The sequence below is a fragment of the Ascaphus truei genome, chromosome 2 (genome assembly GCF_040206685.1).
Source record: "Ascaphus truei isolate aAscTru1 chromosome 2, aAscTru1.hap1, whole genome shotgun sequence".
Classification (NCBI taxonomy): Eukaryota; Metazoa; Chordata; class Amphibia; order Anura; family Ascaphidae; genus Ascaphus; species Ascaphus truei.
The window spans coordinates 379,109,190-379,130,843 of record NC_134484.1 but is presented as its reverse complement, the minus strand read 5'-3'; the positions used below and the strand labels follow the sequence as shown (position 1 = coordinate 379,130,843).

The window sequence follows — 21,654 nt, the reverse complement described above, 5'->3', positions numbered from 1 at the left end:
AGAAACGGGGGGGGGGAGAGAGAAAGAAACGGGGGGTGAGAGAGAAAGAAACGGGGGTGGGGGGAGAGAGAAAGAAACGGGGGGGGGGAGAGAGAAAGAAACGGGGGGGGGAGAGAGAAAGAAACGGGGGAGGAGAGAGAAAAAAACGGGGGGAGAGAAAGAAACGGGAGGGGGGAGAGAGAAAGAAACGGGGGGGGGGGGAGAGAGAAAGAAACGGGGGGGGGAGAGAGAAAGAAACGGGGGGGGGGAGAGAGAAAGAAACGGGGGGGGGAGAGAGAAAGAAACGGGGGGGGAGAGAGAAAGAAACGGGGGGGGTAATTATCTTCACCGTGCTCTCTTCTCTGCACAGCCACGCGCAGTCCTCCCTCTTCCTCCAGGACTCACGTGGCGCTGCCATCCGCCCCCTCTCTCCCTCCGTACAATACTCCCTTGAGCCGGCGGCCAGCAGCAGCAGCAGCAGCCTCCCGGGTGCCTGCGTCCCCTGCCCAGCGCCCCCGATCCTGCCAGCGCTCCCGGAGCCCGCCCCGCCCCTCACACCAGTGTCCCGCCCCTCACACCAGTGTCCCGCGTCACCACCAGGGCGGGCGGCAGTGCGTGCGCATGCGCACTTCCCCGGCGCGGCGGCGGAGGAGGCGGCGCATGTCTGCCTGCGGTGTGACTGTCCTGTGGATGTAAACACGGGCCGGGAAGCGCTTAGCTTATGAGAGATTAGGGGGTGGGGGGGAGAGAAGAGGGGGTGACCTCTATAAGGATGGCAGCACAGGGCCCGGATAAAAACACAAGCAAGAAGAAGACCGAAAAGAAATTTGCGGCCAGGGAGGAGGCGAAGCTGCTGGCGAGTTTTATGGGGGTGATGAATATTATGCGGAAGCAGGTAAATATGGCGCCCCCTCCGCGGGGGGGAGAGAGATCTGTGTCCTGGGCAGGGTGTGCGCGGTGGTCACATTGCCGCCTAATAACACCGTAGTCAGAGGATTGGGGGCAGAGGGGATTTGGGTCCCGTGCTGCTTTATTAGAACAATACAGTAACACCGCTAATGATGCATCCACTTCCTGTCACATGGATTGGGGGTCAGTGCCTCCTTATTACCGCGCTTCTTTCCTTATCCCCCAAACTGCTGTCTACCGGCCAGGCTGTGCTGTAAAAAAATCTGTGTAAAATGTACCGGGGGCCGTGTTACAATGGATAAGAACACAAATGTGTGTGTGTTTATTTGCATGTCATTACCCAGAATCCCTGGCTGCAGTGGATTATGAGGTAATGCAGGCTTGGGGACCTGTCTGAGACAGTGCTCATGTGTTCTTTATCAGGACTGTATCCTATTGTGGCAGATTGTATTAAGTCCTTCTTTTACAGAGGGGCTTGTGGTCTCATAGGCCAGGGGGGCGCAAACTTTTTCCCCTGCGCCCCCCTGCCGGCTGTCCCCTCACTCCCGCGCCCCCCTCCCAACCCCAACTTACCCGCGCTCCGGCGTAATGACGTCACGTTGCCATAGCAACGTGACGTCACATGACCTCGCAGCGTCATTTTGACGCCGCGTTGCCATGGCGACACAGGGAGGAAGCCGCCGGAGCCACGGTAAGTTAGGTTTACAGAGGCCCTGCAGCTCCCCCGGCACTTAATTTAAGTGCCTTCGGGAAGCGCGCGGGGCCTCTGTAAACCCCGCGCCCCCCGTCGGCAGTGTCGCGCCCCCCCTGGGGGTCGCGCCCCACAGTTTGCGCACCGCTGTCATAGGCTGTAGTGAAGTTACTGTAATTAAGTTATTAGGATGCTATCTTGACCGACTCTGGAGAGCAAAGGGCTAAATGTAGGTTGGCACCAGAAAACAAGCTTTGATACAGCATGTAGGAAAGCATCCTGAAGGGCATCCTGTAACATCCACAGGATGTTTTGTATTCACATGTTACACAGGTAATATGGGGCATTAGTCACTATGAAGTCCATGCAGCTGACGTTTCAGCATCTTTTTTAGTTGAACATGTAACCCGTTCCCCTTACCTCCAATGTTAGAAGGCTCTGCAAGGGACTACAGCCCCCAGCAGGCATAGGGGCATGTGACACGTGACGCAAGGGAGCCAATCGCACGGCAGAGATATTCTGCAGAGGCAGTTACATTCCCCGTGTTTACACAAGGAAGGCAGTTGGAGATGGAACATGGGAAGGTGTGTGTGTGTGAAGGCCCCATTAGTTAGGGACCCGGCCTTTAGTGGTTAGCCAGATTAGGGCCACAGCTGCTTTCTGGAACATCTTGTTATTTGCAGTCTGGGACCAGACTGAAGAGAGGGAGCGAATATCACTGCAAGTGTCACTTCAGTAGGAGGTGTTCGGCCGGCGGAGGATATCGCAGGATCGGTGGATCCCTTTACCTCTCCTTGTCAGCTCACCCGGGTGTGGAAACACCCGGCAGGTACCTGTTCACCAAACGTGCACCAACACTACTGTACAGTAAGGCGCTGATCACGCCTAGAAGGGAGGGTATCTTTTGGAGGACACTCAGAGGGTGAGGCAACCCGGGACTCTTCTGATATTGTGGACATGGTGTGGGGTACACGGTGGTGGGACAAAGCCCTGTGTGGCTAGTGATAACTGTGGTAGCTGTAACCAGTAGAGTTATTATATCCTCTGTGTTGACTAGTTTATATATAAGTAAAAGGTTATTGTATAATCTGTGAGCTGTTATTATTGGTTCCTATTCGGGGTTATCTCATATAATTGGGACCCTGTGCAGGTGGAGGCGCTGTCACTTTATATATTTGTTAACCCAGGCTCCCAGTGGCGAAGGCTCAGCTCTCTGTGAGCCCACAGGTAACGCCAGCACCAGTAGTCCCTTCATGATAGAGGGGAAAAGGGCTACATACACAATGGGTGTTTTGTAAGAGATAATGATGCTTGCATTTACTTCAGCCCTGATAATGACCTCAGATTGCAAGGCCAATAAAATACATTTTCTGTTTTTGAATCAATGGGACTGTCCCTCCTGGGACCAGAATAAACTAATAGAAGTGTTTCTGATTAGTGGGTGGCTGACACCTTTCCTTTTTTTTTTTTTTTTTAAATAGTATTTGAAATCTTTGTTGTAAATTGTTTTATTGCATCACGTATTCATGTACAAGAAATTTTGACTTTTTAGCATAACAATATAAAATAACAAGTTATAAAGAAAAATTGCAGATATTTCACACTATTCACTCAATAATTTATTCAATAAAGGGTATGCAAAAACACTGGCAGTCACACCTTTAATATCTACAGACATTTGGAGTGTATAAAATACCTCAAAATATTAGATGCGAAAATAAATAAAATAATTAGATTTAAAAAAAAATGAATTAAGAAACATATTGCCCACTTCTGCTGTTTTTCCCTCATGTAGAGAGTTCTGTAATTACAGGCAGAACTCGGTTATCCGACACAATGTGTTACTCAAAATGGCGTTGGATAGCGAAACGTTGTAAAGCGAAACACGTTTTCCCATAGGAACACTGTTTAAATGAAAGATTCCGTTCCTGAAGGCATTTTTAACACTAAAATACACCAAATATTTTATGCAGGCAACAAGATTTGCAGCACACACAAATTATATAGTGTATATACTGTATTATATATATATATAATATAACATAATAAATAATATATTATATAGTGTAATATAATATTATATAGCATAATATTTTATATATATATATATATATATATATATATACGCTCTTACGACGCTTTGCAACGTTGTGTGTGTGTGTATATATATATATATATATAATATATATATATATATATATATATACACACACACACACAACGTTGCAAAGCGTCGTAAGAGCGTATATATATATATATATATATATATATATATATATATATAAAATATTATGCTATATAATATTATATTACACTATATAATATATTATTTATTATGTTATATTATATATATATATAATACAGTATATTATAATACAATTAAAGTTGCAAAGCGTCGTAAGAGCGTTGGATAAGCCGTTTTGGTGTTGTAAAAATGAACATAGGTATGCATTGCATAGCGTTGGATAAGCCATTCGTTGTAAAGCGTAGCGTTGTAAAACGAGGACTGCCTGTACTATTGTTGCCCTCACTTATGTATTCTTCCTGCCGCATGTAAACTATTAAAAAACTGTCCAAGGTTCCCAAATATCTGCTCAGTGTGTCTTGAACTGTGTAAGGCCGTGATTATACCAGAAATCACCAGTGACGCCGTGTGGCGCAACGCCGCGCAGCTTCAAAGCAATAGAATCCAATGAAAGCGCACATACCAATCGCGACGTACTGCAAAGCTGCTGCCTCATGAAGGGATCTGAGAATTTGTTTTTCACAGACGACGGCCGCATCACGTGATTGCCTCGGGCCAATCACCTTGCATCTGAACAAACCAATCACACACGCACACATACTATATATGTATATATATATAGTTAATGAAAACAGATGGCACTCGCGTGATAGCAAGTAATTGTAGGTGCCTGTCCCATAGGTATTCACACAGCAAAGGTATCCTCATCTGGCAGACAATACACAAAAGCTTCCAGTAAGAACGAGGCAGGACTCCGTTGAACTGTAGTATACAAATTGTATTGGAAATTGATGGCAGGCACGGACCGATGGTTTGGTCCTCTAAACGGGACCTTTCTCACGGAGGTGCATAAACAAAGTGACTAACACCCACATATAAATACCCATCACCCATTGCAACAAACAGATCAGATGGACCAATCAATTGAAATCCCGCGAGTCAGTGCAGCGGTTTTAGCTTCTGTGGTGATTGCAGGCATCATCACGCGATCACTGTAGTCCAAGATCAGGAATAGAACAGCTGTTCTCCGTGTTGCCGGCTCACATGGCGTCGGCAGTCATCATGGAGACGAGTCCTTCGTCACTCCGGCTTGTGCGCATGCGTAGCGCTATAACATAGTCGTGGTCATGACTGGAATTGCAGCATTGTATTATCAGTGCAGGGTCCGTGGTAGACTGCTAATGCGCGCACACAGCGTAATAGCAGCAGGGGCTGTTGGGCTGGGACCACCGAGGTGAGGGAAAGGGGGGGGGGGAGTTGGGAATGGGTAAGGAGGGGAGGGGCTGGGGAATCAAAGGGGACAATTAGAATAAATATTTACAAATTAAATTGGCCTTGAAGTATCAGGGTTTTCCCAATAAAGCCACATAGAGATTGGTCAATAAAGTAGTACACAATAGTGATCAGGGGAGCTCAAAGAGAACATAGCATTGAACCTAATAGACACAAAAAAAACATATGGATCCAGAATATAGTGTGCTGATATGTAATATGAAGGCACTGGCAGTCCCCAGTAAGATCAGTGAAATTGCTAAATGTGACCTGGCTATAAGAAGCAGCCTAATTTAAGATCTTCGTTCAGACCATGGGGGGCCACAGTCTTTAATTCAATTATCGTTTTAGCCTCAAGTTGGAGAAGCAGTCTATTTCTATCTCCGCCCCATCCAGGGGTATTGGCTTGAAGAATTGGCATGCATCTTAAGGTGGATAAACCGTGCCTGTATGTCCTGAAATGTCTGGCCACTGGAAGAAATTTGAGATCCTCATCCGAGCTATGGTCCTGGAGTGCTTTTCTAATCGTGGACCTATTGGTTGCCATTCTTTCTTTAAACATCCTGCTTGTTTTGCCTGTATAATATAGGCCGCAAGGGCATGTAATAAAGTATATCACAAACCGTGTTTCACAATTGAGGTAGTTTTTAATGAGAGAACAGGAACAAATGGACATGCGCATGGGAGAAAAAGAGAAAACAACACATCGTGTAATCTGTATAGTAACCCAGTACAAGCCTGCTTATACAAATTGCACTTGCAGGATATAAACTATAAATCAGCAGTGTGCAGTGATCTTTACTCCTTCATATGATGGATATCACCACTCCGTCTGGTCAATCAGGAAAAGATCTTCACATAACCACCAACAAGCTCCCAAAATGAACTCAGAGCCCAGAGGAACAATATTGATAGGAAAACAAGGTATTTGTACTGAAGCACAAACACACAAACTTTTTAATGAATAATAAAACATATAAAAAGGATATCTCCACCGGAGAGACAATGCACATAACCATCGAGTGCCACGGCTGACTGAATATACAGAGGCAATGTCTCTTCCCGGAATATTCTTGCTCACCGGCACCTGGGATCTATAGCTATTACAGAGTAATGTCCCGCGTCCTCCTCCGCTATTCCCCCTGTGTCCGGATCACTTCAGCATCACGTGAGATCCACTCCCGTCTCGCGAGACTTCCGTGCGGCAGTCAGAAACGTTCAGGCACTTGCTAGGCAAGTCACTGTGCAGTAGTGCTCCAAATCGCTTTCGCATGTGCACATGTAGCGTCGCTACGATGATGTCATCTGGATAGCTCTGCAGTTTCTGCAATAGTGGAGGCCTAAATCTTAACATCTTGTATGTTCCCCACACCCTAGGTGTCAACATCTCCATGTTGGGTGTCTTTGCCTGTTTCCATTGTAATGGAATAGACCCTGGTGCCGCCTTGAGCAGTTGTAGTATCAGAGATGTTTTTAAAAAATCTGTAATTGGGAATCACGTGTTTGTTTGGCAACACTATCCAGGGGTTTTCTGGAACCCTTACTCCTGTTATTTTAAGGATGGCCTCTAATACTTCTTTCCAGAATTGCATTATGTGGACATACAGCATGATACCTCTCCCACAGCCTCTGTAACGCCTATCTGAAGAATTGGGGAACATACCCAACAATCTGACTGGCGTGTAATGCCATCTGTATATAATGTTGTAGATGCTCTCAAGGGTTTGTACCGAGATTGATTAGGGAGAACTAAGATCCCATATTTTATCCGACTCTTTCAGAGCAATTTCTAAGTGCAACTCTTTTTCCCAAGTTTTCACAAAGCTGTTTCCCATTTCCCCCTTCAGTACTCTGAACAGAGCTGCAAGATTATGTTCTGAGGCTGCTAAGCATCTGACTATTTGTTCAAACTGCTTAAGTGTCCTCAGTAGCTGTGATTTCTGTTTGTTTTTGGGAAATTAGCTGTCTATATGGCCATAACTCTTGTGAACCCCCAATTAAACGTGACTTTAAAATGATTACATGGCAATAGTTTATCTACAAAAAAAATTAGAGAACCTAACGACTTTTGCCCTAGACCATTTTGCGAATGCCTCGGAATCAACCCTGGTGTAAAATCTGGGTTCTCGCATATGGTCATTAATGGGGAGGGGGTATTTGGTGAGTTTATTGTGAATTCCCACTTTTTCCTATACTTGTAATGCACCATCCCACAAAGGATGCCCATTTAAGCTCCTTCGGTCAGTCCATTTTAGTCACCCAGCAAATATAATCTAGTTGTGTTCCCTGTTTCTTACGTAGAAAAGAATCTATCTGTATATAGTTTGGACTTATAATTAGCGTGTCAATCAATAATATTGCTTAATTCGTTTGCTACATAGTCATTATTAAAGTCTGGTATTCCTAATCCTCCCTTTTTGTCGTTGTGTCTACGGCAAATATATTTTTAGCATTTTTAGTAAGTGTTTTGCTTATTTTGTGGGAACGTACAACACCCTATACATTAATTTTATAACATTTAATCGACCTATCCAGGAGATGCACAACTTCTCCCAATCACTCAAGTATTGTTGTTATTGCAGTTACTATTCTGGGTCATTTTGCTGAAAGGTCTACGGGCTTAGGGATAATGTACATCCCTAAATGTGTCACTGCCGTACCACTCCATCTAAGGGGAAATTCTATTTTAAGGAAACTAATAAGCTGGATAGCAATGAAATATTCAAGATCTCTGATTTTAGAGAAATTCATTTTGGAATTTGATATTTCACTAAGCGCTTGGATCTCCTTCATTATGTTAGGCATTGATATCAATAGATTTGTTAATAATCAATCATCTACATACATTTTAGGTTTGTGTTCTATGACCTATGCGAATTCTGCAAATGTCACAATCATTTTTTAACTTTCTTTTTTTATCTCTAAGAGTTTTTCCAGTTGTTAACTAATTTAGTTTGTGGTAAGGAGACTTCGTATTGAGAAAAGTGGTGCCCTGCCAAAATAAACTGTACAAAGTGGTGAGGCATCTCTGCAGGAAGCAACTCCGACAGGGCTTTGTTGGGGCTACCATAATGGTGGCTTCAGTTGTCCCCTGTCTTACGGGCCAACGGGAAGCCGCGACATCATCCCTATCAGCTTCCTATTGGCCTGCATTACAAGGGACATTTAAACATGAAGAAGATACCGGCACCCCATCCGGATGTAAATATCTCAGGAAGCAGGGGGTTCCCGGAGCTGAAATTTAGCGTAGTTGAGCTCTCGCAACCCCCTGCTTCAATCCTAAAATATAAATAAAAGATAAATGGCAACCTGGAGTGCTGCTTTAAAATCATGTTTTAAAGTTAGTTTGTTAACATGGTGAGCTGAGACTTGGGAGGGGTTTGGTTTCCCCTGGCTGCTTCCTTTTCTCTGATGTCACTGTGTTTAACAAGAGATTGCACTGGGTAAAGCTTTTCCCCTCTCCCTGTTCCTTTATCTTTATTGGGTCTGTAATAAGGACAGATAAAGCAGCTAGCCCTTTAGTTAGTATGGTTGGTTTTGTTTCAGAAAGCCAACTATACTGTCTGCCAAATTGTGTGGGCTTGCACCTTTAAGTTGCTGGAGTGCTGCTGTCTTTTTTCTTTTTTTTTGTAAAGGGATCTAATCTGGTTCCCAGGTATAAGCACCCAGTCAACTGCTCTACACATCCCGGTTTAGGATCAGTGCACACTGACCTCATCCACTGATCGCAGATGACTCAACTATCAGAAAAAGACTGAACACGAATGGTGTTCATGGAAGGAAAGCTAGGAGGAAACCACTGCTCTCTAAAAAGAACATTGCTGCCCATCTGAAGTTTGCCAAAGAGCACATACACGATCTACGAGTATTCTGGAACAATGTTCTCTGGACAGACGAGTCAAAGATAGAAGGTTTGAACAGAAGAACCTCATCCAAACCGTCAAGCATGGTGGTGAGAGTGTGATGGTTTGGAGCTGCTTTGCTTCCTCAGGACCTGGACGGCTTGCTATCATTGACACAACCATGAATTCTGCATTGTATCAGAAGATTCTAGAGGAGAATGTCCGTCCGTCCGTGAACTGAAGCAAAAGTGGGTCATGCAGCAACACAATGATCCTAAACATACAAGCAGATCTACAAAAGAATGGCTGCAGAAGAAGAAATTCCACGTTTTAGAATGGCCTAGTCATAGTCCGGACCTAAACCCTATCGAAATGTTGCGGCAGGATCTGAAGCAAGCCGTCCATGCAAGGAAGACCTCAAATATCACTGAGTTGAAGCAGTTCTATAAAGAGGAATGGGCCAAAATTCCTCAAAACCGATGTAGGAAACGGACCTGCAGTTACATTAAATGCTTAGTTGAAGTCATTACTGCTCAAGGAGGTGCCACCATGTACTGAATCTAAAAGGTCACATACTTTTTCACAGATGGATATTGAATGTTGAATCATTTGTGGATAAATAAATGTTGAAAAAGTTTCATGTTTTTGTGTAATTTGTTTGATCGGTTTATCTTCATCTATTATTAGGACTTAGATTAAGATCTAATAACTCTTAAGGTTTTAAATATGTGAAAATCCTAATTTGGTTCACAAACTTTTTCTCACCACTGTATATATAATTTTGGGGCTTTCTTAACCCTTATGATATACTGCATCATTATCCTGTGCGTGTATATAGCTATATATCTATATCTCTCATTACAGTACCTCATACACCTTCTTGATAGTTGAAGTGTATAAGGATCGCACGCTCATTTCTTTTAATGGTTTATGGATCTATTCAATTGCATCGAGTGCTCCTATGTGGTTCATAATATGGACCCTCCATTGTGAATATGAATTTCTGTTTATCCTATACCATACTCTTTCTGTTTTTGCTATCATTTTATGCATTACACTTGAGCATAGCTTTTAGCCGATTATGACACGTACGGGTGCTCCATAAACTTTTTATTAGTCACGTATAGTTATGATATACAGTAGATTATCGGCTTATACAGTGTCAACAGTTTTTATTATCTGATTCTGCGCTCTTTGCTCCCGATCTGTTAATGGTATTATTGCGTTATGTTTTTAAACCTCACATTTTTTCTGTATGCACCCACTCCCTGGCCCCTGGTTTTGGTGCCAAATGTTATATTGAAGTGTATGTTGGTGCATGTCACAGTACCCTTGAATGTCCCTCTGGGGACCGAAACGTTAGAATACTTGGAGTTCTATGAAATAAATAAACCCACTTTTTTATTTCATCCTTGTCAGTGCCAGTATTTAGTGTGTGGCTATATTGTATTGTATTGTATGTCTTTATTTATATAGCGCCATTAGTGTACATAGCGCTTCACAGTAGTAATACATGTGGTAATCAAATAAATAACAGATAATATAAATAACAGATCATGGGAATAAGTGCTTTAGATATAAAAGTAACATTTCGGAAGAGGAGTCCCTGCCCCGAGGAGCTTACAGTCTAATTGGTAGGTAGGGAGAACGTACAGAGACAGTAGGAGGGAGTTCTGGTAAGTGCGTCTGCAGGGGGCCAAGCATTATGTATCGTGTTTAGAATATCCACAGTGCTTTTCATATGCTTCTTAAGGTGGGTCTTAAAGGTGGATAGAGAGGGTGCTAGTCGGGTACTGAGGGGAAGGGCATTCCAGAGGTGTGGGGCAGTCAGTGAAAAAGGTTTAAGGCGGGAGAGGGCTTTAGATACAAAGGGGGTAAAAAGAAGACATCCTTGAGAAGAACGCAAGAGTCTGGATGGTGCATACCGAGAAATTAGGGATGAGATGTAAAGAGGGGCAGAAGAATGTAAAGCTTTAAAAGTGAGGAGAAGAATGGAGTGTGAGATGCGGGATTTGATCGGAAGCCAGGAGAGGGATTTCATGAGGGGAGATGCTGAGACAGATCTAGGAAAGAGTAGAGTGATTCTGGCAGCAGCATTTAGGATAGATTGTAGGGGAGACAGGTGAGAGGCAGGAAGGCCGGACAGCAGGAGGTTACAGTAATCAAGACGGGAGAGAATGAGGGCCTGAGTCAGAGTTTTAGCAGTCGAAAAACAGAGGAAAGGGCGTATCTTAGTTATATTGCGGAGGAAAAAGCGACAAGTTTTAGAAATTTTTTGAATGTGAGGGGCGAATGTGAGAGAGGAGTCGAACGTGACCCCTAGGCAGCGTGCTTGGGCTACTGGGTGAATGATTGTAGTTCCAACAGTAATGTGGAAGGAGGTAGTAGGGCCAGGTTTGGGAGGAAGTATGAGGAGCTCTGTTTTAGCCATGTTGAGTTTAAGGCGTCGGAGGGCCATCCAGGATGATATAGCAGAGAGACATTCAGAAACTTTAGTTTGTACAGCAGGTGTAAGGTCGGGTGTTGAAAAGTATATTTGTGTGTCGTCGGCATAGAGGTGATAATTAAACCCAAAAGATGTTATTAGGTCACCTAGAGAGAGTGTGTACAGAGAAAAGAGAAGAGGTCCCAGGACAGAGCCCTGGGGTACCCCCACAGAGAGATCAATAGAGGAGGAGGAGGTGTTAGCAGAAGAGACACTAAAAGTACGATGGGAGAGGTAGGATGAGATCCAGGATAGAGCTTTGTTCCGAATACCTAGAGTATGGAGAATGTGGAGGAGAAGAGGGTGGTCCACTGTGTCAAATGCTGCAGAGAGGTCGAGTAATATGAGCAGAGTGTAATGACCTCTGTCTTTGGCAGCATGGAGGTCGTCAGTTATTTTAGTGAGGGCTGTTTCGGTGGAGTGAGCAGTGCGGAAGCCAGATTGTAGAGGGTCTAGAAGAGAATAGGTGTTGAGAAAATGGAGCAAGCGAGAGAATACAAGACGTTCAAGTAGTTTAGAGGCAAAAGGCAGGAGGGAGACAGGTCGATAGTTAGAAAGACAGGTAGGGTCAAGCTTGCTGTTATTGATAAAAGGCACTCCAATTATATGTCCAGCCACCATATGGCTAGTGCACTCGTCAAACAGCAAATCAAAAGACAGATAATTACTCCGATTAAATAGACACAGCACTGCAAAGTTGAATATCAAAATGTGATCTTTATCGTCCTGTACTTTGAACGACAACGGTCGTACTTTGATATTCAACCTTGCAGGGCTGTGTCTATTTCATCGGAGTCCGGTGGAGTATATGTATATTAGTACTCACTGATCTTGAGACTTTTCTGTTCAGAAAAAAAATGATGTTAAACAGAATTCAACTAAAAATGAAAAAGAGGCTTTGAAACAACTGACGGAGGATAAAGATTTGGCTGTGAAACAGGCGGGCAAAGCTGGGAGGGAGTCGTGTTACAAATTAAAAAGGATAAATGATTATATTGGAAAGGCAAGAAGATTGTTAAGTGACTCTTCTATCTGTGTTCTTCAAAGTAATCCCACTGATAACATCCTTAAGAAAATGAAGATCCTTGTAGATGGCGCTCTGGCTTAAAAGATTCGAAACAACAAAAAAATATGATTTCCTGTTAACTCGTCTTGTATCCCAATTTTCTACCATCTTCCTAAGATTCATAAATGCTTAAAAAATTCTCCCTATAGACCTATTATGTCCGAAATTAATTCCTTAACATTCAATCTTTAACATTATGTTGACTTGCACCTCCAGAAATATGTTAAAAATTTGAAATCTGACGTCTGAGAATCTACATCAATTCTACTCTTAGCGGATTTTGAGTGGAAGGAGGGACACCGCTGGGCTACAATTGATGTACAGTCTGTATAAATGCAGACAGCACAGAAAAGGAATAGAGCCAGTGAAAGAGTTCCTGGAACTTGATCAGACATTTTCAGGTGCTCAAAGAATTTGCAGTAGACAGTATCTTTTACATCTTGATACACATTTTTTTAGATTCTTGGATCAGTTCTATCTGCAAACTTGCGGAACTGCTTTGGGATCAAGTTCGCTCTCAGCTACATTCATTTATTAATCGGTAGCTGGGAGCAGAACTTTATTTGGGAAAACATCCCCTATTACGACAGAATAGTTGTGTGGAAGCGCTATATCGATGATGTGCTAATAGTTTGGCACAGAGATGATTTGAGATTTAATCCGTTCTTAAACTATATTAATCCAAATGACTGGAATATTGTATTTACTGCCGTTACCGATTTTATGTATTTATCGATTTTCTAGATTTACATGTAGAGGGCAATCTGAATGGGATAGTTAGTACTAGGACATATACAGCTCAACCCCGTTTTAGCGCAATCCACTATAACGCGATCCGCTTGTAATGCGGTGTGAGCGTGGCTTCCGTTTAAGAAAAAAAGTGTTGTTTTTTTTGGCAAACTTTAATAACACACACACTAGTTTGGCTATCGCTTGCGTCCAGATGCAACATACATCTTCAAATACTTTTTGGACAAGTTACCCAATAATCTGAGATGGGTGCTGTGTACGGAAGGGATGAGAACCCATCGCCTTAGTCTGCCTCCAAAAACCTGCTTATGGTTCGAAGGCTCAATAAAAAATTTAGTCGATCTTCCTTCTCTTACTGAACACCCCACTTATGGAACAATTTATCGGAGTCTGAAGTTTGCCTCCTGCCTAAATTCTTTGCAAACGTTGGCTGTTTCCTACCTTAAGCATGTTTGTAACTGTAACTTGTAATGTTGTCAACATTATTCTATGTCCAGGACATACATGAAAACTAGAGGGAACTCTCAATGTATTGTTTCCTGGTAAAATATGTTATACATTTATATAATTATAGTTCCATTTGGTGGAAGGTATAAGCTTTTATGATCTGACTTACTTTGTCCATTGAGGATTGGCAGTTCTCAACATTAACTTTTAACCAACCAAATGATAATCTTTATTAGTTTTGCGCCTCCCCATAATCTCTGAATTGTTGGGTAGATATATGCTAAAACAATAAGTGGGTAGTGAGATTACAGTATACAGTACTGCACTGACCGATCATAATGCAGCTTGGACATCTAAAGACGTCCATTTGGTTTATACAGAGTTAGAAGGGTTATGTATTTATTATTTCTGCCATGATATTGGGGGCTCAGTCTTTCACCAACCACTTACATATTCATTATTATTATTTTTTTGTAGTGATGCAGAGCTGTTAGGGATCCCCAATTCTGAGCACGAGAATGAGCCTCACCTTTGCGTGAGATTTGCCAAGACCTCTTCTCACCACCTAGAGCAACGACGACAGCGTCTGCATGAAATACGTTTATGACGCATGGGGCGGGGATGTGCTGAGCAGTGGGGTTATGATGTGAGGGGGTGAGGTTTGGAACTCTGTCTCCGGTTCTCTTGTCAATGTTATATTTACCTCATTCTACGTGAGAAGGAGTCTTGATACTTGAGTCACGCAAATTGTGTGAGTCTGGCCTAAGTGATGACAATAACTCCTTCCACAAAGTCGCAACATAAATCACTTCAAAGGAAAATGTTAAGCTGTAACAGGGCAACAGTATGTAATAAACAAGTCCGCAGATGTATAGCAAAGGTAATTAATGTGCATCCACACCCATGTAAAATGATCCTTTGGAAGAGGTGGAAAACATATGTCCTTTTAGTGTTCACTGGGAAAATGCTAATATAGTCTGCGGCATTGCAAATATGTGCAGTTTTATGATATCTATTAAATTCCTGTTTGGAAATATGTTCCTGTTTGCAACTCTGTTACCACACTGCGGAATATGTTGGAGCTTTAGAAGTCGGAGCTTTAGAAGTCGATGATGATGATGATGATGATAACAGAACTTTCTGTACTGTAACTTCCTATCTTTCAGGGGTCTGATAGTTTTACAGCCGTTCTTTCCGTGACACTAATCTGTACTGAAATAAATAATTGAGCCTGAGGCTAATATGTTTGGGCAGCGAAAACCTGTCACCTATTTATTTTTCTTTCTTTTTCTTTCATAGAAAACCTTGTGTGACGTCATTCTTATGGTACAAGACAGAAAAATTCCAGCTCACCGTGTAGTTCTGGCAGCCGCCAGTCATTTTTTTAACCTGATGTTTACTAGTGAGTATTCTGCACCTACAGAAGCAATCCACGCTGCACACATGTATTTTTTTTTTTTCCCCTTTACTTGAACTGGGGAACTGATCCCTTGTGCCCCGACATCCGGAGCGGTCTAGGACATTTTGGTAGCAACAGTTTTGCCGCAACCAAATGGCTACCGGCGCTTTGCCGTGACTCGCCATATCGGCGGAAGCTTCCACCACCGGCCACTTCGCTGCTAAGGAAAGTTACCTTACTGTAAAGCGCCCTACTCTAAGCCATTACCCTAAAACCCCTTAAATTAACCAACATACCCTAATAGCTAAAATCCCTTAAATTAACCCCCTTCCATATGCACTAAAACCTACCTTGGAGGCAGCTGGTGGAAGATCGGCTGTGGCAGGGGGAGTCGCAGCGAAGCGCCGGCAGCCATGTGGTTGCGGCGAAAACGACCACAACCAAATCTCCCATTCTGTGTCCGGGGACCCCCCAGTTCATGCAATGCTGGCACAACAAATATCTGCCTCCCAGACACAAAATGGCCTTCTTGTCAGGAATCGCTCCCACAGCCAAAAAGAAGCCACAATATCCTTGGAAGTTGGCTCTTTCTATTGGTATATGGCGGCCATATTTTGGGGGAGGGGGTTTATTTTTTAAGGTTTTCCAAAAACGACAAAATATAAGAACTCCTTCCTGCTCAGGACACGGATGTTCCTAGACGTCGAGAGTGTCCTAGAATATTTTTGTTTTATTTTAAGGGGACTGCAGCCTTGTGAGAGGTAGATGGGTCCGCATCGCCATGCTGGCTGTCCTCTACAGCAATGACCAGATTAATGTTTCAGGCGCCTTATATATTGGTAAACGTGGCATTTTCTTATTTTAGAGATGTATCAAAGAAGATGCACTCACAAAAACCAATGGTATTCTGCCACGGGTGCACACGGCTCCAGTGTCCCGGAGGGATAAATCTGATCAAGGAACGAGAACGGGACGGTACTCCACTCGTCTTGTCAAAACAATCGTCAATCTATTGCTGCCAGCATTCATGAAATTATTTATGAAGAACAATTAATACTGTGTAGCTGCTATCAAGATTAAGTCCAAAAATAGGACTGAAACGTTGATCTAATATGATTTCATAGATAAATTCCCGATTGTGGAGTCCCGTCCCTGTGTGTTTCCTTCATCAGACTGTCTGTCTTATTTTAAACCCGATGATGCTCAGTTTCTATTATTAAGTTTGCTAATTATTCACGTTAATATTATAAAGCAATGCACCAGGTAAATAATTTCAAACTTGACAAAGTCCATCTTATTCCTTACTAGCGTTTAAATTGACCATGAGATTTTGAGGAGGATCCTACAATTGGAGGCTTTATTTTTTCTTGTAACTTTTTTTATGAACCAATGCAATCATTTTGATCTGCTTCATATTACAAGTTAAAGGAGGATGCACATTTACAGTGAGAGTTGAAGGACGTTATTTATGTTCTTTAAAGGAGGTTATTTATGTTCTTTAATTCAATTAATATGTATATTGGGATTATTTTGGCATGGTGTGAAACATCTTACTACTTCTATTTTTTCAGTGTGTGTGTGTGTGTGTGTGTGTGTGTGTGTGTGTGTGTGTGTGTGTGTGTGTGTGTGTGTGTGTGTGTGTGTGTGTGTTTCTCTCTTAAAATTCAAACGGTAAGTATTTATCCTAATTTGTTCTTTGAGTGTTTCATTCACTTATTAAAGTAGTATGGCTAAGCGTAAATGGAAGTTGACAAGTCAGCATAGCCTGCAAATGACTGTTAAAAGTGGTGGCCATCTGTAGTACTCAAGGGCCACCACCAGGTCAGATTTTCAGGATATCCCTGCTTCAGCACAGGTGACTCAGTCGTTGACTGAGCCATTGATTGAGCTACCGGTGCTGAAGCAGGGATACCCTGAAGACATGGTAGTGGCCCTTGAGGATGAGGTAGTGGCCCTTGAGGACCTGGTAGTGGCCCTGGACTATTATGAACCTGTTATTGGTAGATGGAGTTCTGTTGTTCTCTGATTTATATTCATACTTTTGACTAGATAATTTTCACAGTTCGTTTAATGACCCTTAATGTTAAAATGTGCACTGATGTATTTATTTAAACCTTCCTTTTCTTAATTTGAGGACATCTTATTACCGCGAGTCATTAGGACTTCTACAGTAAATGACATTCCTTTGCAATGTGCTTACCTTTCTGGCAGCCGAGGGGTCAAGGCATGATGTGTTAATAACTGTAGGTACCTTGACACTGCAGTTTTGTTCAACGTGTGGTGGTTGTTTGTTCCCTTTTCCTGCCTCTTGTCCTGTATACCCCATACCACTTCACACTGCGTTGCCTGCCATCTCCTGTTTGTTATATAGTGGGAGGCCTCTGAAGGAACTGTCTGGTAAAAGAAAGCCTCTGGAATGAGACAGGACAGCTGCAGCTTTACCCAACTTGCACAAAGTATTCATGTTATACTGTTTAACATAGAAAGATTACGTTTAAGTACTTTTTTTGTGTGTGTGAGATTTACATTTTTGCTTTCTGTTGAAAACAAATTCTTAGCAAACATGCTCGAATCCAAGTCCTTGGAGGTGGAACTGAAAGATGCAGAGCCTGATATTATCGAACAGCTGGTGGAGTTTGCATACACTGCAAGGTATTGACAAATTCTGTCTCCGTTTAGATGTACTGTGCCTGCTGCTGGTTGTGTAAAAATGGAAAATAAGATGATTCTGTAGAGCAGGGGTGTCCAGCACCAGTCCTCAAGGGCTACCAACAGGTCAGGTTAGGAATATCATTGACAGTCTTTCTAACTGAGCCACTGATTGAGACACCTATGCTGAAGCAGGGATAGCTTTACAATCTAACCGGTTGGTGGCCCTTGAAGACTGGAGTTGGCCACTTCTGCCCCAGAATATTAGTGTTTTAAGAGTTTCCTGTGGGTATTTGTCCCTCCACATTATTCAACAGAATTGAACAGTATTTTAAAATCCAAGGCCAGAAGTAAGATGTGCTGTCTGAAAGGGTTGGCGCTGTATTTCATGCATCACAAAGTGCCTGGCAATATGAATCTCAAGATCCTTCAAAGATTTATTGTACTACAGTTTGTAAAATCTGCACAGGTCTGTGTTAGCATGGATACCTGATATGTATTTAAAGCATTAAACCTGTTATGTGTATTTACAGAATTTCCGTAAACAGCAACAATGTCCAGTCCCTCTTGGATGCGGCCAATCAGTACCAGATTGAACCTGTGAAAAGGATGTGTGTGGACTTCCTAAAAGAACAAGTCGATGCTTCAAATTGTCTAGGTAAGGTTGCACCGCAGGCACCCAGCAAACCTTTTGTTGCGGTTAGTCTGTATCTCCACTCTCCAGTCACTTCCACTATGTAAATACAAAGCCCAAGAAGTAGAATGTGGAGGTCAGACTTTATCAACCTGATTTACATCTGCTCCGGGTGAAGACGCTAGAGAAATATATTTATCTTTGCAGAGTGAGATCTTGCCACATCTGGATTTTGAGGATATACTTCTATTTCCAGAAGATTTCTGCTTTTGGAGGAATATTTATATATAAATCATCTCTGATCACTGAACTTTGGAATCACTGTATCATTTCTAAAGCTATAGGAAAGAGTACCTAGCTAAAAGATGAATCACTTGCATGCTAAAATGGAAATTGGGGTTCCTCCTCATTTGTACTTTCTAGAAAAATGATGTAGTCGTATACAAACGCAGACACCAGTGTAGTCTGTAATATGCCGACTTTCTTCTGAAACATAGTAAGGAAATTGCAGGTATGGTTCAAACCGATTGCCTCACCTGGCAAGATCCTGCACAGCACACCCAACTTAAGCAGAAATATATGTATTATATGTTCCCATAAAGATAAAGTCGGTTCAGGATGGTGCGGTCATTTTCATCATGTTACAAGGAACCCTCAGGCCCTGTGGAGGTTACGAGAGGTTCCCTGTGTTAATGGCTGATATGTTACTCTTTAATGCCCAACAGTTATTTGTTACAAATGTTGTAGTTTATTTCAAATGGTTACTGCCTGTTATTTAACATTTTGTCATTAGCCGTTAGTAGTTATATTGCATATAATTTATGAGCACTACCTCAGCAATAGTGTTTTTACAGACATATGTTTAAGGTGTAGTCACCTCCAATATGGCCTATTTGAAAGCAAGCTCTGTGCAATGCCCTTTAAAGCAGGTTATCGTGTGTGTGTGTGTGTGTGCGTTTGTGCGTGCGTGCGTGTCAGTAGCAGATTAACCTGAGTTGAAAGGAAAGTTGCCCTGTAGGTTTCTGATACTGTGAATTACATTTTCTGGTACTAGAATTTGACTATCAAATAATACTGTTCTAGTAACACTACGTCCCTTCAGCATATCTAGAAGTAGCCTTCATATCTACACAACTGCTTAGTTTATGTATAACAGGCTTGGGCCCGTATTGTTTTCCATTTAATGTAACTAAGCTTTCCTTTGCAGAGCAATGTCCTCTGGCAGTGAAAGGGTTTATGCTTGGCATGTTCCCCAGTTATGGGGGCAGCCACTGTGGGTAAATAAATAACAGAGTATAACTTTTAGCAATCTGCTGTAAACAAGAAAATAATGTCTTGTGCATCTCATATGTGGTTTGGCAGAAGGCCCAACTGACAGGATGCGAGCTAGGGTTTACGAGTAAGAGAAAATAAAAATCCAGACCAGGATTTCTTGGTGGCTGGAAATCCTGGAGCAGATCTTAACATGAAGAGTAACAATCCTGAGAACAGCTACTTCAGTCAGGCTGCTATAAAAACACGTAAGCAACAGAGCATATGGTAGCTCAGTGTTTGGAGGAGATTATCTTTGCTGCTCTCAGGGTGAATGGAAGTATCACTGGAAGAAACCAGAGTCTGCACTTTGAGAAGCACCCTCTCTGCACAGACTGCAGGAGTGAGCAGGGAAGGATTGTTGCACCTGAAATGGGCCTGGTAGGGTTTGTTAGTTGGTTCCTTAACCAGCAATACGTTAGTAAGTGTCCGAAAGGAGCTAGGCTTTTCTTTTTTTATTTCTATAAGGGCCATGTGCCCATTTATGTTAACAAAATACTAATAATACTCAGAAAATTATTACTGTATCCGAAACCTGCCAAAACAGCCCCGGCCTACCACAATGGGGGACTTCAAGAGTCTTTCCCATCACAACGGGTAATGGTAAAGTAACTCGGTTTTAGAAAAGGAGTAAAGGAACAGGGACCCAAAAATATTACTGCTTAGGATTTTGCCACTATAAATGTTTTTCAGGATTTCACTTGGCAAAACTATTTTATTGCAAGCGCTTTGTGCCACGTATATTGTGCGTCTGTAGAATTAATTGTGCAGTGCACCATGAGAACTAGATACATGACACTATTATAGGGGTCTGGTAAGTAGGACTATCTCTGTTTCTGTAATCCTATCAAGAGTCCAGCATGGGCCTGAAAGCTTTGTTTTGTAAAAGATATGCTAGCGAATGAAGTTACTCTCTTTTCTTGATCTTCTCTAGATAAACTGGCTTTATTAGCATGATCTAGAACCTTGCACACTCTTTTTTGCTTGATGTGTTGTTAGGTATTAGCGTGTTGGCAGAATGCCTCGATTGCCCGGAGCTGAAAGCCACTGCAGATGACTTCATCCACCAGCATTTCACTGAAGTTTACAAAACAGATGAGTTTCTGCAACTTGATGTGAAACGCGTCACTCATTTACTGAACCAGGACACCCTGACTGTCCGTGCAGAGGATCAGGTATGGTCTTTACATTGTTTGAAAGAGGAGCTTAATAATAATATATACTTTTCCTCATAGTTAAGATGTAACAAGGCAATTGGAGAAAAACTGATATTTTCAAGCTGCAATATTAATTTAATCTGCAACGGGTTACGATTTGGGGAGAGGCAGTAGGAACAGTTACCTGCATGCCTGTTATGAGATTTATCAGGTTCTACATCCTATATTGCGCTTTCTTTTCTACAAAAGAAATCCACTTGGTCTGAAGTGAATTAAGTAAACCTCTCTGCTTAACACTTTGGGTGCCCCGTAGCTTTTACATCATGGGGTCTGGTACTCCAGGGGAACAGAAGGGGAGACCTCCCCCCTTCCATTCCGTCATGAGTAACAGAGCGATCCCTGAAATGGTCACATGATCGCGAGTGGCCGTGGCTCTTTTGTGCTGCTGCCCCTCTGGCAATTAACCGTTTCATCTGTACTAGATCTATTAAAAAAAAAGATAACACATCCAAAAAGAAGTGGGGGTTTTTTTCTCTCCCTTTGGCTACGTCCATAGAGGGGGGATCCGCGCTGAGCCGTTGCGGACGCTCCGCGATGAGCCCCCTCATCCTCAATGAGGATGTCTTTAGACGGTGCTCCCGCGAGCGTCCGTAGGCGTGCTGAGGCCCTAGGATTTTCAGCCGACAGCAGAACTGTTTCCATGCGCGCTGTTGGCCGAAAACCACCAATCACAGCGAAGTAGCGTCAACGTCACGGTGCCGTGACGTCGGCGCGTCGCGGGCTATTGGCCCAACGACTTCACTTCCCCGCCCCCCGCT

The 21,654-nt window shown here is 42.8% G+C and overlaps 1 protein-coding gene across 4 annotated transcripts in view; it reads left to right on the top strand.

The window, feature by feature from the left end:
* Positions 1 to 617: 617 nt before the first annotated feature.
* KLHL7 (kelch like family member 7) overlaps positions 618 to 21,654 on the top strand; it is a 33,237-nt gene continuing 12,200 nt past the window's right edge. For 2 of the 4 annotated variants that reach the window (XR_012799259.1, XM_075587132.1), the window contains exons 1-5: positions 618 to 874; positions 14,986 to 15,088; positions 17,644 to 17,737; positions 18,268 to 18,392; positions 20,679 to 20,854. Coding sequence is in view for 3 of the 4 variants with exons in the window: in XM_075587132.1 (XP_075443247.1) it covers positions 752 to 874; positions 14,986 to 15,088; positions 17,644 to 17,737; positions 18,268 to 18,392; positions 20,679 to 20,854 (621 nt within the window). In the remaining variant the exon portion in view is untranslated. Of the gene's footprint in view, positions 875 to 2,070; positions 2,409 to 14,985; positions 15,089 to 17,643; positions 17,738 to 18,267; positions 18,393 to 20,678; positions 20,855 to 21,654 lie in introns of those variants that run through there. The other 2 variants (XM_075587133.1, XM_075587134.1) reach the window with 2 other exon arrangements.